We start from the raw sequence: 13,192 nt of genomic DNA, 5'->3' as shown, positions 1-13,192 counted from the left end.
TTTGTCTCCCTGCAATGAGTTTTAGACAATTTAGAGGTAAAGTCAGAGATGCCTTGAAGAACAAGGGTTTTTTTTTCTGTGAACGCTTAGAGCCATCATGATCAGTGTGATCAATCATTGATTGTTTCATTATTATTTGAGAGAGAAGGATTGCATTTTGCATTCATTCCATTAGGTTTTGTGGCTTTTTTTTTTGTAAGCCACCCAGTCACCTTGATTAAGTTCAGTGGCTGTATAAATGTTATTTAGAAATAAATAAATAAATTCAGTTTCCTGGCAAATCCATCATTTTATGTTAGGTCAGTAGAAATGGCTCACAAGAAGGAAAGTAGGATGGAATAGAGAGAGAGAGCTCTCCATTTTCCTAATGAATATAATTGTGTCCTCCCCCAAAGTTTGTATCCCACCTTTCAAGCAAGTAAAGTGATTTATTTAAGCAAATGAAGTGAGCATTTTGAAGAATGATATTCCTATAAATGAGTGATGACTGATACTATTCTCCAGGTTGAGCTCATACGATTTTAAGATATGAAGATGCACAGTAGGCATTAAAACCAAGCTGGGGGATGGATGGGGCAGAAGGAGAGGTCTTGCGTCTGCTTCATTCACGTGTAAAACCCTGGGACAGGACTCCTGCACAAGAAGAGAACTGAATTCTTCTCCATTCTTGTGCTACCTGCATATAGTCTTTGACTCAGCCAATTTTCTGTTTCTGATTTAAAAAGTGAGGTGGGTATAAAGAAAAGATGGAATAAGAGAAGTAAGTTTCAAGAGAGAAAAGAAAATCACTATGCCTCTCAGTCCTACATACCTATTATTTTAAATGCTAAATAAGAATTTTTGGCTTTCATTTTATATGTGCAGACATGGGAAGGGTAATAGCTCTCTTATCACTGCATCTAGTTTGGCTCAGCTCTTTCGAAGACTGCAGCATTTATCCAGGCTGATTTCATTTTACAGTCATAGTACACCTAAGAAAAGAAGCGATGGCAAGTGCAAACCACATGAGAAAGCTCTAAGCAGACATAGGAGACTTTAAATTATTGCTGGATAGAGTAGCATGTACCAAAATGTAGAGGAAACCAGTTTTGTAACACCAAATAGCTGAATATACCCAACAATCTTTAAAAGGTTTCAACAATGGCTCCTGTTTTCAATAGGAGAACTGACGGTCAAATACGGACATGGTTTCTTGGTGTACAGATGTATGTTTATATTACTGATTTTTAAATGGACTTTCTGATTTTAATATAGCATCAGTATTTGGAAGCCAGTAGAGATGTGAAGTAGGCTTCACGAGTGGATGAAGAGAGGGTAAAGGGAGAGAGGTTTCCTCCTCCCTCCCGGTTTTTCAGTTCAGCCTTCTTATTTCCAACCCAACAGAACATTGGAAATAAATTATTCAAAGGGTTTAAGAAATCTGTCCATCAGCAGGATAGTTCTCAACAAGTGAGTAGAATGAGATCAGTGTTTTGGTGGAAGAAGTTAGCAAAAGAAAGATCAAGTTTGAAAATAGGCCAGATGTGGCTGAGGGTTGCCAAGGAAAAAAATCCAGAAAGAAATCCCCCAGTGTATCCTTATTCCTCAAGTCCTTTCCCTCTTGGTCAGATTATCCAGAGCAGAGCTGCTATTAAGGTTTTGGAAAGAATTCTAGAACCTGAGCTCTCCATGCTTTGTCTACCTTTTTTCCTTTAAAATAGAGTCTTGCTTCTGTGTGTTTTTTTACCTGCCCCTTTTCCTTGTTAAGGATGAGGTTGGCTGCACCTAGCCTGTTACCTCTAACGTTATGAGGTAATCTGCAAACAAGTCTATTTAAAACCGGTGGAAGGCAGATAAATGAAAAGTTTATACATCTAGTGCTGTGTTTTCAGACAAGTCTTGGCAATATAGTGAGGGTCTGCATTCAAGGATTTCCATGGTTAGGTATGCATGTTCTTGTATCTTCAGCTTCAAGATGCCCTTATAAATGAAATGAGGCTTCATTTTTAAAGGCACCAGGAAGACAAAGCATCAATGGGACACAGAGTTCATATAAGCATCTAAGCTGAACTAAGCAAATGTAGTATTTTCAAAAAGATCTTTCTTTACCAGTTTGATTGTTGGCTTTAGCCTTGGCTCTTGTACTTGCTGTTTGATATCTATGTGAAAGCACAAAGATGAAGACTGTCTGGTTTGTTGAATGTTTGGTGTATACTGTATTCAAAACATGGTCTTGTATCCTTTTGAGAATGCTCTCTCAGAGTGCATATATATGTTCAATTCTGTTGGCTTGGAGAGTTTGTTGAGCTTTCTTGAGCTCTCTGTGTACACTCTGTTGTACCTTGTTGATGTTTTTCACAATGTACTTGCTGAAAATGCATGCTGGTTTTTCAGTCCTGTTGGAGCTTCAAGAGAATTCTGTATTTACATATTTATTTTACGTATTTATTTTTATTCAGTTTACATTTATATGCTCTTACACATAACAATATATGGTAGGTGCTTTGTTTTTTTCCTGCTTTAAAATACAAATACAGGCAGGTTTTATTTGCTGGCCTTAATTATGTTATTTTTATTTGTACAAGAGTCAAGCAGCAACTGAGGAAAGCCAGTTCTGGATTGTCTCAAGTCAAATCATCTCTGTGGCCCTTCTATCTCTTGGTTGGATGCTGGGTAGCAGTCAGCATGGACTACCATACAACCTACTCTTTTGAATCTGGGGCAAAAAGAGAAAAGAAAGGCTTGTTCTGAGTACCCATTATTTCCCATAGCCATACCTTTCGAAACAATGGAGAATGCAGCCAACTTGGAATAATCCAGGACATTCCAGGTGGGACCATTTTGTCCCAAACTCATACACTACAAGAGATAGGCCATTCTCAGCTTACAAAGATGGGCAGTCAATATGATTGGCTTTATTTCTATATACTAAAAGTGTTGATATCTGAGGGTTTTTTTTTAAAAAAAAGACCTTCTGCAATTTTATTTTGTTTGTATCAGATCACATAAGCTATTACTATTGCTATATTTCTAGTTTCAATTTTTTTAGTTATTTTATAACATCCTTAGCTATATATAGCACCTATATCTATGGTGATCTGAGGCTTATTTCTTTATATAAAATTTAGTTTTCACTGTCCATTTAAAACAACTATAAGTGGGATCATAAATATTGCTGCATAGTTAAATTGGAACAACCCCCCACTGTCATTTGTGTTAATCACTCTTTCTCAGCCTAGATAATCCCCTTCACAGAGCTTTTGATAGACCATTTCAAAAAATACTTCACTCGAGAGAGAATAACTTAATAGGAGTCAGTATTGAAAACTGGATTTATTTTTCTTTCTCTAGAGAAAGGGTATTAATCTTTTCTATATTATCAGTTGGATAATTATTGAAGCCATACAAATATTAAGCATTTTTTACAGTTTTATCAATGTATCTACCATCCTTAAGGGTACTCACAGTCCAGATTTGATACTAAAACAATGAAATTATTATTAAGATAAGTCATAGCTATAAAATTGACAAGATTTAGCAGAGCATTAAAATGGAAGAAACGACAAATGTTTCCATTTCCAATATTCAGCTAAAAGATAGGCCATTTTAATGAGAGCCAGTCATTTTGAAAAAGGGCATTATTAAACAATCTGTGCACTTTTTTCTCTCAGTCCTCAGTCCTCTTTTTGTAAAAGTAGACTAATGTTTTGACACATGCTATTGTTCCTTTGCTATATGCATTGGCCTCCCTTGGTAATAACACTTTTTCTTTGTTTTTTATACTACCTTTTTCTGTTATAGATTTGTTTTGTGTCATTTTAGAAAGTAATTCTTAGATATATGTAGTCTTAAACTGACATTATACATTATTATCAATATTATTAATGTGGTTCATTTAATTTATATCTCAGCATTTGATAAGTTGTTTATTATAATTAGATGATAGATATTGTTTTAATATGGTGACCCTTTTTCTGTTGCAAAATCGATGGAGCTGTCAACATTGTTGCATATTGATGTTGAAAGATGGTATATGTGTATCTCCAGATATCTCTAAAAACAGTTTGAGATTATAAAACAAGCTTATGTAATCATATTTGAATAATCTTCTCCCTTTCCACTATTGCTTATGGTACCAATGAAATCACAGACGCTATAATCTGTAATGTGCATGGCATATATCAATCATTTTTCAGTCCCTTTCAGTAGTCTGTTTTCAAAAGGGTCCTTGAGGGCAGAGACTGATCTTGCACTAAAGCAGAGATGGGTGTCAGCATGCAGCCAGGTTCCGTCCTCTGGGCAACTTTTTCTACCTTGCCAAATGTTAATTGAGGCAGTCGATTAGAAACCAAACCAGGAGTTATACTTGGAAGAAGAAGAAGCAAAGAAACATGTTTCATATAATTTCAGACGTAAAACAGTTCACACACAATGTGAAATAATTGTAACTTATTTGCCAGAGGAACAAGCTTGATAATCCTTGGATCCAGCTTGTCCATCTTGTTTAACTCACCATACATTTTCCATTATTGTAGTTTCATCCTCCAGCATTCCAGTCCCCCAATCCATCCATGGCTGGGAAAAAAAATAATACATCACTTTGCCACCAGATGCCTAACATAGAGGGCCCTCTGCACATCCAGTGCCTTTGCCCCTCATCATCATCATCATGTTCATGATGCTGTGCAGCATCCTGCAACTGTCCTCATTTTCCCCTCCCTGTTTGGGCCAGTGCTGTCTCCAGCCAATCACTGAAGGGAGTACCACAGCAGAAAACAGTGCTCCCAACCTTAGTTTTCACCTTGCCCCGTTAGTTTTTCAGTGAGGAAAGAGAAAGAAAGGAAAGTAGGGAAGTGACAAGTCATTCCTCATTCAGTGGGGAAAACTAGGGTGCCTTGGCTTCTGCAGGTAAGGGGGGAATCTCAAAGATGGGACAACTCAGGAATTCCCAACATTTCAGAGCTGCTCTGCAGTACTGGAAAAAGTGCTGTGAAACTAGTACTGTAACATATCCTCTGGAGCAGAAGCTAATTAATTTTCAGAGTTAACCAGCATGGCTTTTGAAGATGGCTGAAAGTATACAGGTAGTCCTCAACTTACGGCCACAATAGGGACTGGAAAATTTGTCATTAAGTGGTGCGGCCATTAAGCAAGGCATTGCATGACTGCACCTGATTTTACAACATTTTTTGCAGCAGTTGTTAAGCAGATCACATGGTCATTAAGTGAATTGCGTGGTTCCCCATTGATTTTGCTTGTCGGAAGCTAGCTGGGAAGATCGCAAATGGCGATCATGTGACCCCAGGACGCTGCAACTATTGTAAATGCATGCTGGTTGCCAAATGCCCAAATTTTGATCACGTGACTACGGAGATGCTGCAGTGGTCGTAAATGCAAGACAGTCATAAGTCACTTTTTTCGGCACCGTCGTAACTTCGAATGGTTGCTAAACAAATGGTTGTAAGTCGAGGACTACCTGTAGAAAGATACCAGATTCACATGTCCCTTATATCAGTCCCATTTCAGGTACATTTGCTGGTTATTCTTTTAACTAGAAACTGGGATTATATAAGGAAGAGCAGTCGATTAGTGAGCCAGCAGAGACCAAATAAACATTTGAAGAAGTTCTTAAGTTGTAAAAGCATCCTTGTAACATGATTTCAGAATGTACCAGTGATATTTTTTTTCTATTACTTTGGTGTATTGCTTTCTTATGAATCATCATGATAAGACACGAATGGGGAAGTACACTGGTTCAGCTAAGACAGTTTCTCCTTCTGGCATGAAAGAGGGCCACAGCATGTCAGAAGTAGAGTCCTTACTCTTCAGACAATTCCTCTTTTAATATTCTTAATAGTGCTTATTCTGTCTTAGTAGTGCTTATATTGTATTCAAAGGACCAAAGGAACAGTTCGTAAAATAGGGAGAAGGTAGTTACATACCAGCCTTGCACAAATGATTTCCTAACACACCTCTCTGGCTCTCCTCCCTGCAGCTACTCTTGAGGTTTGGAGCAGCCGCTCCTGCGTCCCGCACGAATCTGTTCTGTTTAAGTTAATTTCAGCTGCACAATACGGTGGACAGTCCTTATCAAAACACTCCATACAGGAAGGGAAAGCCCCCAATATGATCAGTTGTGCCTTCTCCCTTTCCCCCTCTCACAGCTGCGCTAGAATGCAGATGAAAAAATCCTTACTGGCTTCTGTGGGGCTTTTCTCCCATGCACGCTATCTCATTGGGGGAAGGAGATAGATTCCAGTTGGATTGGGGAATAAAGCTATAATCCTCCACTCCATATTGCTTTCTGAAAAGACATCACTCACAACCTTGCACTCATAATAAAACATGCGGTTGCATATTTTCAGAAGGGCTGCTTTCATTCACAGACTCCCTGAAGTGTGGAAACATAGAGAGGGAAGTTCTCAAACAAATACCTTATTATGTAATCCGATAATGAATACAGTATGGAACGTACTGTGTCATCTCAGGTACAGAGACATATTAGAATTGTTACAAGAACTGTTTGTGTATATTTTAATTTATTAAAATTTATGGTCAGAGACCCCCCCCCCAAAAAAAATAACCCTATGTTTTCTACCTCTTTTATTTTTAGAATATCATTGTTAAAAGATGGAAGCTTCCAAATAGCTAATGTGAGTAAATCAGATGCTGGAAGTTACACTTGCCTGGCAGAGAACAAGTTTGGAAAAGCTAGTAGCTCAACTACCTTATTAGTTACAGGTAATTAGATAGCTAATAGTCTTTCACTTGAAAACTACATGAATTGAGTAATATGTGAAAGAGATATTTTTATTCTGAATTTTCATCTTATTTTAGAATGACATTGTGTACATAATTCACATGGAATATATAATTTGAGATCTTGTTAAGTTGCTATGAATGCCACATTATGCATTGGAATGGCTATTTCTCTGTCTGAAGTGCAGAATGGCATGGAATAGCCATAAAGCCTCTGGAAAGCAGGAAGGCATGAGAGGTTGGGGAAATCTTAAGATATGCCATCAAATGTTAACATCCTGAGTGGAAGGCATGGACCTCCCCTCCAGAATCTAAAGAACAAAACTGCAAAACTAGGGAACAACATTTTATTTATAGCCATGGAATGTCCCGGTAAAGGTTCCAAAGGCAGGACGTTCTTGCTTTATCAGTCCACAGGGAATAGGAGTCAACACCACAGCCATTTTGGCAAAGGGAAGATGCTGTACGAATTGGAAAATAAAGTGCAGGAGGACAGAGCAAAAAATGAAATACAATTTTTAAATCTAGTCTGCAAATAAAACAGGACATTTTCTGCAGTTATGTCAGAATGGTGGGCATACTTGGGCAATTGAAGCCCCGCCTTTTTTTAATGTGCATCATGTACTCATAGAATGAGGTGGGGCTTTGATTGCCTTACTGTGCCCACCGTTTTGATGTCAATGACTGTCACTACAAATTTTATTTTATTTTATTTTTATTTATTTTTACCCTGCCTTTATTATTTTTATAAATAACTCAAGGCAGCAAACATACCTAATTCTCCTTCGTCTTCCTATTTTCCCCACAACAACCCTGTGAGGTAGGTTGGGCTGAGAGAGAGTGACTGGCCCAAGGTCATCCAGCCAGTTTTCATGCCTAAGGCAGGACTAGAACTCTCAATCTCCTGGTTTCTATCCAGCACCTTAACCACTACCCCTGAAAGAAATGCTTACAACTTGGCTTATTCTTTTTGAAAAGCCAGTTTACTTAATTTGCACATTAAATAATAGATCAACAATGTTTAAAAAAAAAAAAAAAAACAAATGTCTTGAATTGTTTTAGTTCTCTTCTACATTAGTGGGCAACATGCAGCTTGCAAGTTTCATCACCTTGAGCATCCTTTTTGTGGACCCCAAAGCAGGGGTAAATAAGTAAAACTTATTCTCAACTCCCTCCTGTTTGGCCATTTTCCAGACTTGAAGGTTAAGGAGCAATATGAGTTGGCATCAAACAATTTTGCTTCTCACTAACTGTTTCTTACTATTTGCCTCATATTAACCTGCCCCCCACCCCAAAAAATAAGGCTTTTTTTTGTCCTCACCAATTCTTGAGGAATGATTTGCTTTAAAATCAGAGAAATCCATTACACGAAGGAGGAAGGATGGTAATGGTAGCTATTTTCCAGCAAGGAAGGAACCATGCCCTCAACTTGTCATTCTTTTGTCCTCTTTCAGGGTTTGCATTTGTCTCTGCAAAATATTTATCCCTGAATACCCGCACAGCATATTCTTATTTCAGAAGGAGACTTTGTACAGCTTCTGATTTCGTAGAATTTTATCTCTGGTATTTGCAATGAGCTCCTAAAGTGCACATACATGTCTCTGCCTCTCTGATCAGACTATCCAGGCTTACGAGTGCAAGTAGGCCTTTGCAACTGCTCCTTATATCATATGGTTCCAGGTGGCAAAGAAATGCCAGAATAGTCCCATTATCACATTCATCCCATTGTGGGAGAACTATGAGGCTTGGGTTTGTCTATCAGACTAAGCTATTCTTTATTTTAACCATGGTTTGTTGAGTAAGCCACACTGGTATTCACACTCTGTGATAACCCAAAAACCACTTTTTTACCAATTATAATGATTGGTTCACACAATGGTGTATGCAGCATGAAATCAACCACGCTGTAGCTTATGGATCCATTGGATCTGTCTACATGATTCCCTCTAAAGGATTAGACTGTTAAGTTCAATTTTTGCAGATATAAAATGATTGCAACATTATTACTTTATTTTTGTGGTGTTGTTAATATTCCTGGAGTGTACTTGGAATTTGGAAAATCTGATACGAAGCAGTTTCTTATGTGTACTCTTAAATGGGATAGAACATTGTTTTAAAAAGCATCAAGAATATAACACACTAGCACAAGTAGATAGAACTGACTGCATGTTCTTTGCAGAACCAACCCGGATAACACTGGCACCATCAAATATGGATGTGACTGTAGGAGAAAGTGTAATTTTACCTTGCCAAGTTCAGCATGACCCACTGCTGGATATAAGTTTCACATGGTATTTTAATAGTGTGTTGACTGACTTCAGAAAAGATGCATCTCATTTTGAGAGAGTAGGTGGGGTAAGTTATAATGTAATTATGACATTTTCCTTTATTATTAGACATACAATCATGTTGCAAGAGCAAAAATGAGAGCTTTATATTCCTCTTTATATTGTATTCTGTTGACTATCACTATCAGATAGGCCTATGACTATGGCTTTGTGGTTAAATAAATTATGATAGCATGGAGCTTACTATATATTGCTGATTGTCTCAAACAGTGGATGAATATTTGCAAAATAAAAAAGAGTTACATATTTAAAAACCTCTTTTTCATTGTTTTAAGCAGCCTGTACACTGGTAGAATATTTCTGTGCCTACAACCACTCCCCACCATATAAAAGACGTTCAAAATGAAAGAAGATGCAGTATTTGAAAAAGTTCACATAACCCAATTTGAAAAATTGTTCACAAAATGTAGGTAATTTGCCTGGCCATCCACATAAAAATACAATGGTAGGTGGGAACTTAAAGAAGGGCAGGGATGATACAAGTCACTAGTAATGTCTGCTGGTGGAGGGGAAGAGTCAAATTCTGCATGATGGCAGGCACTGGTGAATAGTATCATCTCTCATCTTGTATCAGTTCTCACCCACCTTTGTGGATCTTTTTTTTTTAAAAAAAAGCTATTTTCACACATTCATGGAGAAAGGGTTAATTGGAAAACAGGAAAAAGGGAGTAGATCTTCTTGTTTTGTTTTTCAGAAAAGTGCAGATGCAACACAGGTCAAGAAAAACAATATTTGCAAATAGTACTTATTCTTGATAGTATGGTAGGAGGTAAGGCTCTTGACCTTTTGTTCAATCTGCTCCAAGTGTCCTTGCAGGCAGAGAACAGGCTTTTTGGCTACAACCCCAAATTATTTCCCAGAAAACTGTGCACATTGCCAGTGATGTTCCGTTTTCAAGTAGGCAAATGTTTTGTATTTTCACATCTCTGTTAGTCTTCTAGTTAATGGCATCTAGTTGCTTTGTTACGGCTTAAGTAGTTTTTATTTTCATGAGGTTTTTTAAATTGTCTTGTCGTGACTTTAAAATTTGCTGCTGTTAAGTATCACTATTATTTATTGTTTGTTGGTTTAGATATTGGATAGTAAAAATCTTAGAAATGATGTATTACCCATCATGTACTAATTCCCATAGGATCCAACAGATAAGGCTCAGATTATGCTAGATGGCTACCAAACTCCCTCAATTATTAACATTGCAATTATCATTTCAGAAAGACTAATATCAGCTGAAATTGTGCAGATATCAGTATTACAAATAGTTACAATGCTGTTACTTGTTTAATTCCACCCAGCCTGTTGACGATTTGTGTTCTATGGGTCAGCAGACTTCTCATCAGGAAAGGTGACCTTCCTGTCACTGTAAACTATCCACAGCAGCACAGATCTAATTTTGCTAGCTGAAGCTGTAAATGAAATCTCTTACAGTGCCAAGACTACATGAAACTTTGACAGTTTCAGAGCTTTCTTTTTCTTCCTTCATAGCATCCAAGACTGATTTACATGGATTATGAAGACTTTGGTAGCATATTCCCAGTAATACGATGAATTATTAGTATTACAGTTCAAGCTAAGTACACATGCACGCCCTCTGCAGCATTTAATGGTTTAGCACCTCTGGTGGATGGGCCTGCCATGCCCTTTCTAGGGCTGCTCATTCACCTTTGTTCCCCACCTGGCACTCAGCTCTCACCTGTGGTTCCATGTAAGTAAGAAATAATGTTTATTTGGTCACTGACCAGCAACACTGTGGCACCATGTGGTTGTAACACACACAGCAGTCACACCCCGGTAAACCATCTTTACAGATGGGCCAAACCAGGTGAGAGTAGCTGATGGGTTTTCGACTCTTGGTGAGGTAGGCGATCTGTCTATCACAGCGTGTGAGGTCTGGCCCTGGCAGATTGAGCTGATCAAGAATCCAACAGTCAAGAAGGCAGCCCCAGCAAGCATTGTGGAGCGCTAAGAGCACAAAAAGACACTTGGAGATCCTGGTCATTCACTGCAGCAGGCGAGGTCTCCAGCTGTAATGGTTCTCCGTGCCACTGGATTAAGGTCTCTAATGCTGAGCGAGTGGGACTGTCCCTGTGCAAAAACTAAACTGTAAAAACACAAGAGCATTTTTAAAGTTAAAAAAAAAGAGGTGACTTCCAACTTTTAACAGCAAGGACATACAACAATTTTCTATAATCAATCCCTTACTCTATATTAAACCAAAATCACATTATTTCTATATATCATTCCATTGGCACATTATAAAAATCACTAAATATAGTTGCTCCATCCCCTTAAAAAGGAAGAGAAGATATATATATACACAAACACAGACACACACACACCAATCAACTACCCCCTCAAAGATAAAATTTATTTATTTCCTTCCTACTACTATTCTATTCATTCCTGTCTACTATAATAAAGATCAGACTAAAAAGCATGTAAGTTGTTTACCATTATACTTGATAATACAACAATTTTAATAATCTTAATCATGTTAAACCTAAAACCAAGTAATATTTTTCTACTTTAGTAATCTTAATCCAAATCATTAAAGATAAATGAAATCAGCCAAACTCTAAAAGCAATCCAGATAGATGTTCTTAAACCCTTATCCCACTTCAAAATGGACTAAAACGTTTACAAGTCCCCCAATGCGCACAGAGCATTTTTCTTACAGAAATCAAACAGCCCAACTTCCCCCCCCAAAAAACTCCGACTTCTCGTCAGGAAACCTCCCATGCATAATAGCCCCTTCGTTTCCATGGCATTTCATCAGAAGATCAGTTTCACTGCTTGCAATTCAATCTCTCCCTTTAATTTCTTCAACTCAACTATCCAATCTTCATGCAGCATTTCAACAGAAGCCGAAGAGACATTTCTGTGACTGTTAAATTCTTCAATTCCATCCATGACATCCCGATCCAAGTAAAACATTTTAAAGCTCATATTTTCCACAATGTCCTGAATGCCTTGCATAAAAACTTGGTAAGAATCAGAAAGAAACTGTTTGAAATCTTCGTGGAAGTCAGAGAAAGTTTGTTTAAGATCCTCCATGCCTCAAACAGTAGCTTATGGTGCCCCCTAGGAGCTTAACCAGCGAAACTCGAGGATATGAAGGAGTTACAGAATATGTTTACAGAAGTGAAAGTGATAAGCAAACAGCTCCCCAGGGAAAGTAGAAGCAGAAAACTGAAAGTTCAAAACAGCCGATTCAACCTGTAGGAAAATGCTAATATCTTCAAATTTAGTACAAAAATAATAACAGGGAGACAATTATTTACTCACAATCCTCCTTAATATTTAGATGGAAAACAAAGTCCAAAACTTTAAAAGATTTTTTTTTAAAATCCCAAAAATAATGATAAGCACCAAGAGAACACGCTTCTCCTTGCTGTAGAAAGCCTCTCTTAAGGTAGTAAAGGTAAAGGTTTCCCTTGACGTAAAGTCCAGTCGTGTCCGACTCTAGGGGGCGGTGCTCATCTCCGTTTCAAAGCCTTGGAGCCGGCGTTGTCCATAGGACACTTCCGGGTCATGTGGCCAGTATGACTCACGGAACGCCGTTACCTTCCCGCCGAAGCGGTACCAATTAATCTACTCACATTTGCATGTTTTCGAACTGCTTGGTGTGCAGAAGCTGGGACGAGCAACGGGAGCTCACCCCGCCGCGCGGTTTCGAACCGCCGACCTTCCGATCGACAGCTCAGCGGTTTAACCCGCAGCGCCACCGCGTCTCTTAAGGTACGCGTACTTAAAAGAAATATAAATTGGGTGATTTAGAAATGGGGTGGCCGGCCTTAATGTCCCTTTAAGGCTGCAGTGCAGCTTGGAAAATGGTGACGTCCCAGGTTCCCAGCTAGCTCTTACCAGTTGAGCGTGAACGCTGTTTGCCACCTTCTGGCTGCAAGCCGCCGTTCCGGAGGACAGATAGGGTGATTCCAAGTGTTTTCCTTTCCCAAAAACCACTCCTGAGCTTCAGGAAAAACCTGCCTGAGTCTGAAAAAAATGTTGTCTTATCAGTTCTGCCCGCTAAGCCTGTAGGGACAGCTCTTCAGTCCGCTCTGTCCCCACTCAAAACCAGCAGGTTGGTTGATGGTATTTTATATTGAAAA

General features: G+C 38.4%; 1 protein-coding gene across 2 annotated transcripts in view; it reads left to right on the top strand.

Annotated features, from left to right (window-relative positions):
- Window positions 1-13,192, top strand: part of LOC134489117 (contactin-3-like) — a 157,155-nt gene that overhangs the window by 120,566 nt on the left and 23,397 nt on the right. For both annotated transcript variants that reach the window (XM_063291599.1, XM_063291598.1), the window contains exons 9-10: window positions 6,593-6,720; window positions 8,918-9,093. In XM_063291599.1, the coding sequence (XP_063147669.1) occupies window positions 6,593-6,720; window positions 8,918-9,093 (304 nt within the window). The remainder of the gene's footprint in view (window positions 1-6,592; window positions 6,721-8,917; window positions 9,094-13,192) is intronic.

Source organism: Candoia aspera, chromosome 2, assembly GCF_035149785.1.
Source record: "Candoia aspera isolate rCanAsp1 chromosome 2, rCanAsp1.hap2, whole genome shotgun sequence".
Classification (NCBI taxonomy): domain Eukaryota; kingdom Metazoa; phylum Chordata; class Lepidosauria; order Squamata; family Boidae; genus Candoia; species Candoia aspera.
Note: the sequence above shows the minus strand (reverse complement) of the source record. Positions and strands in the feature narration are given on the sequence as shown.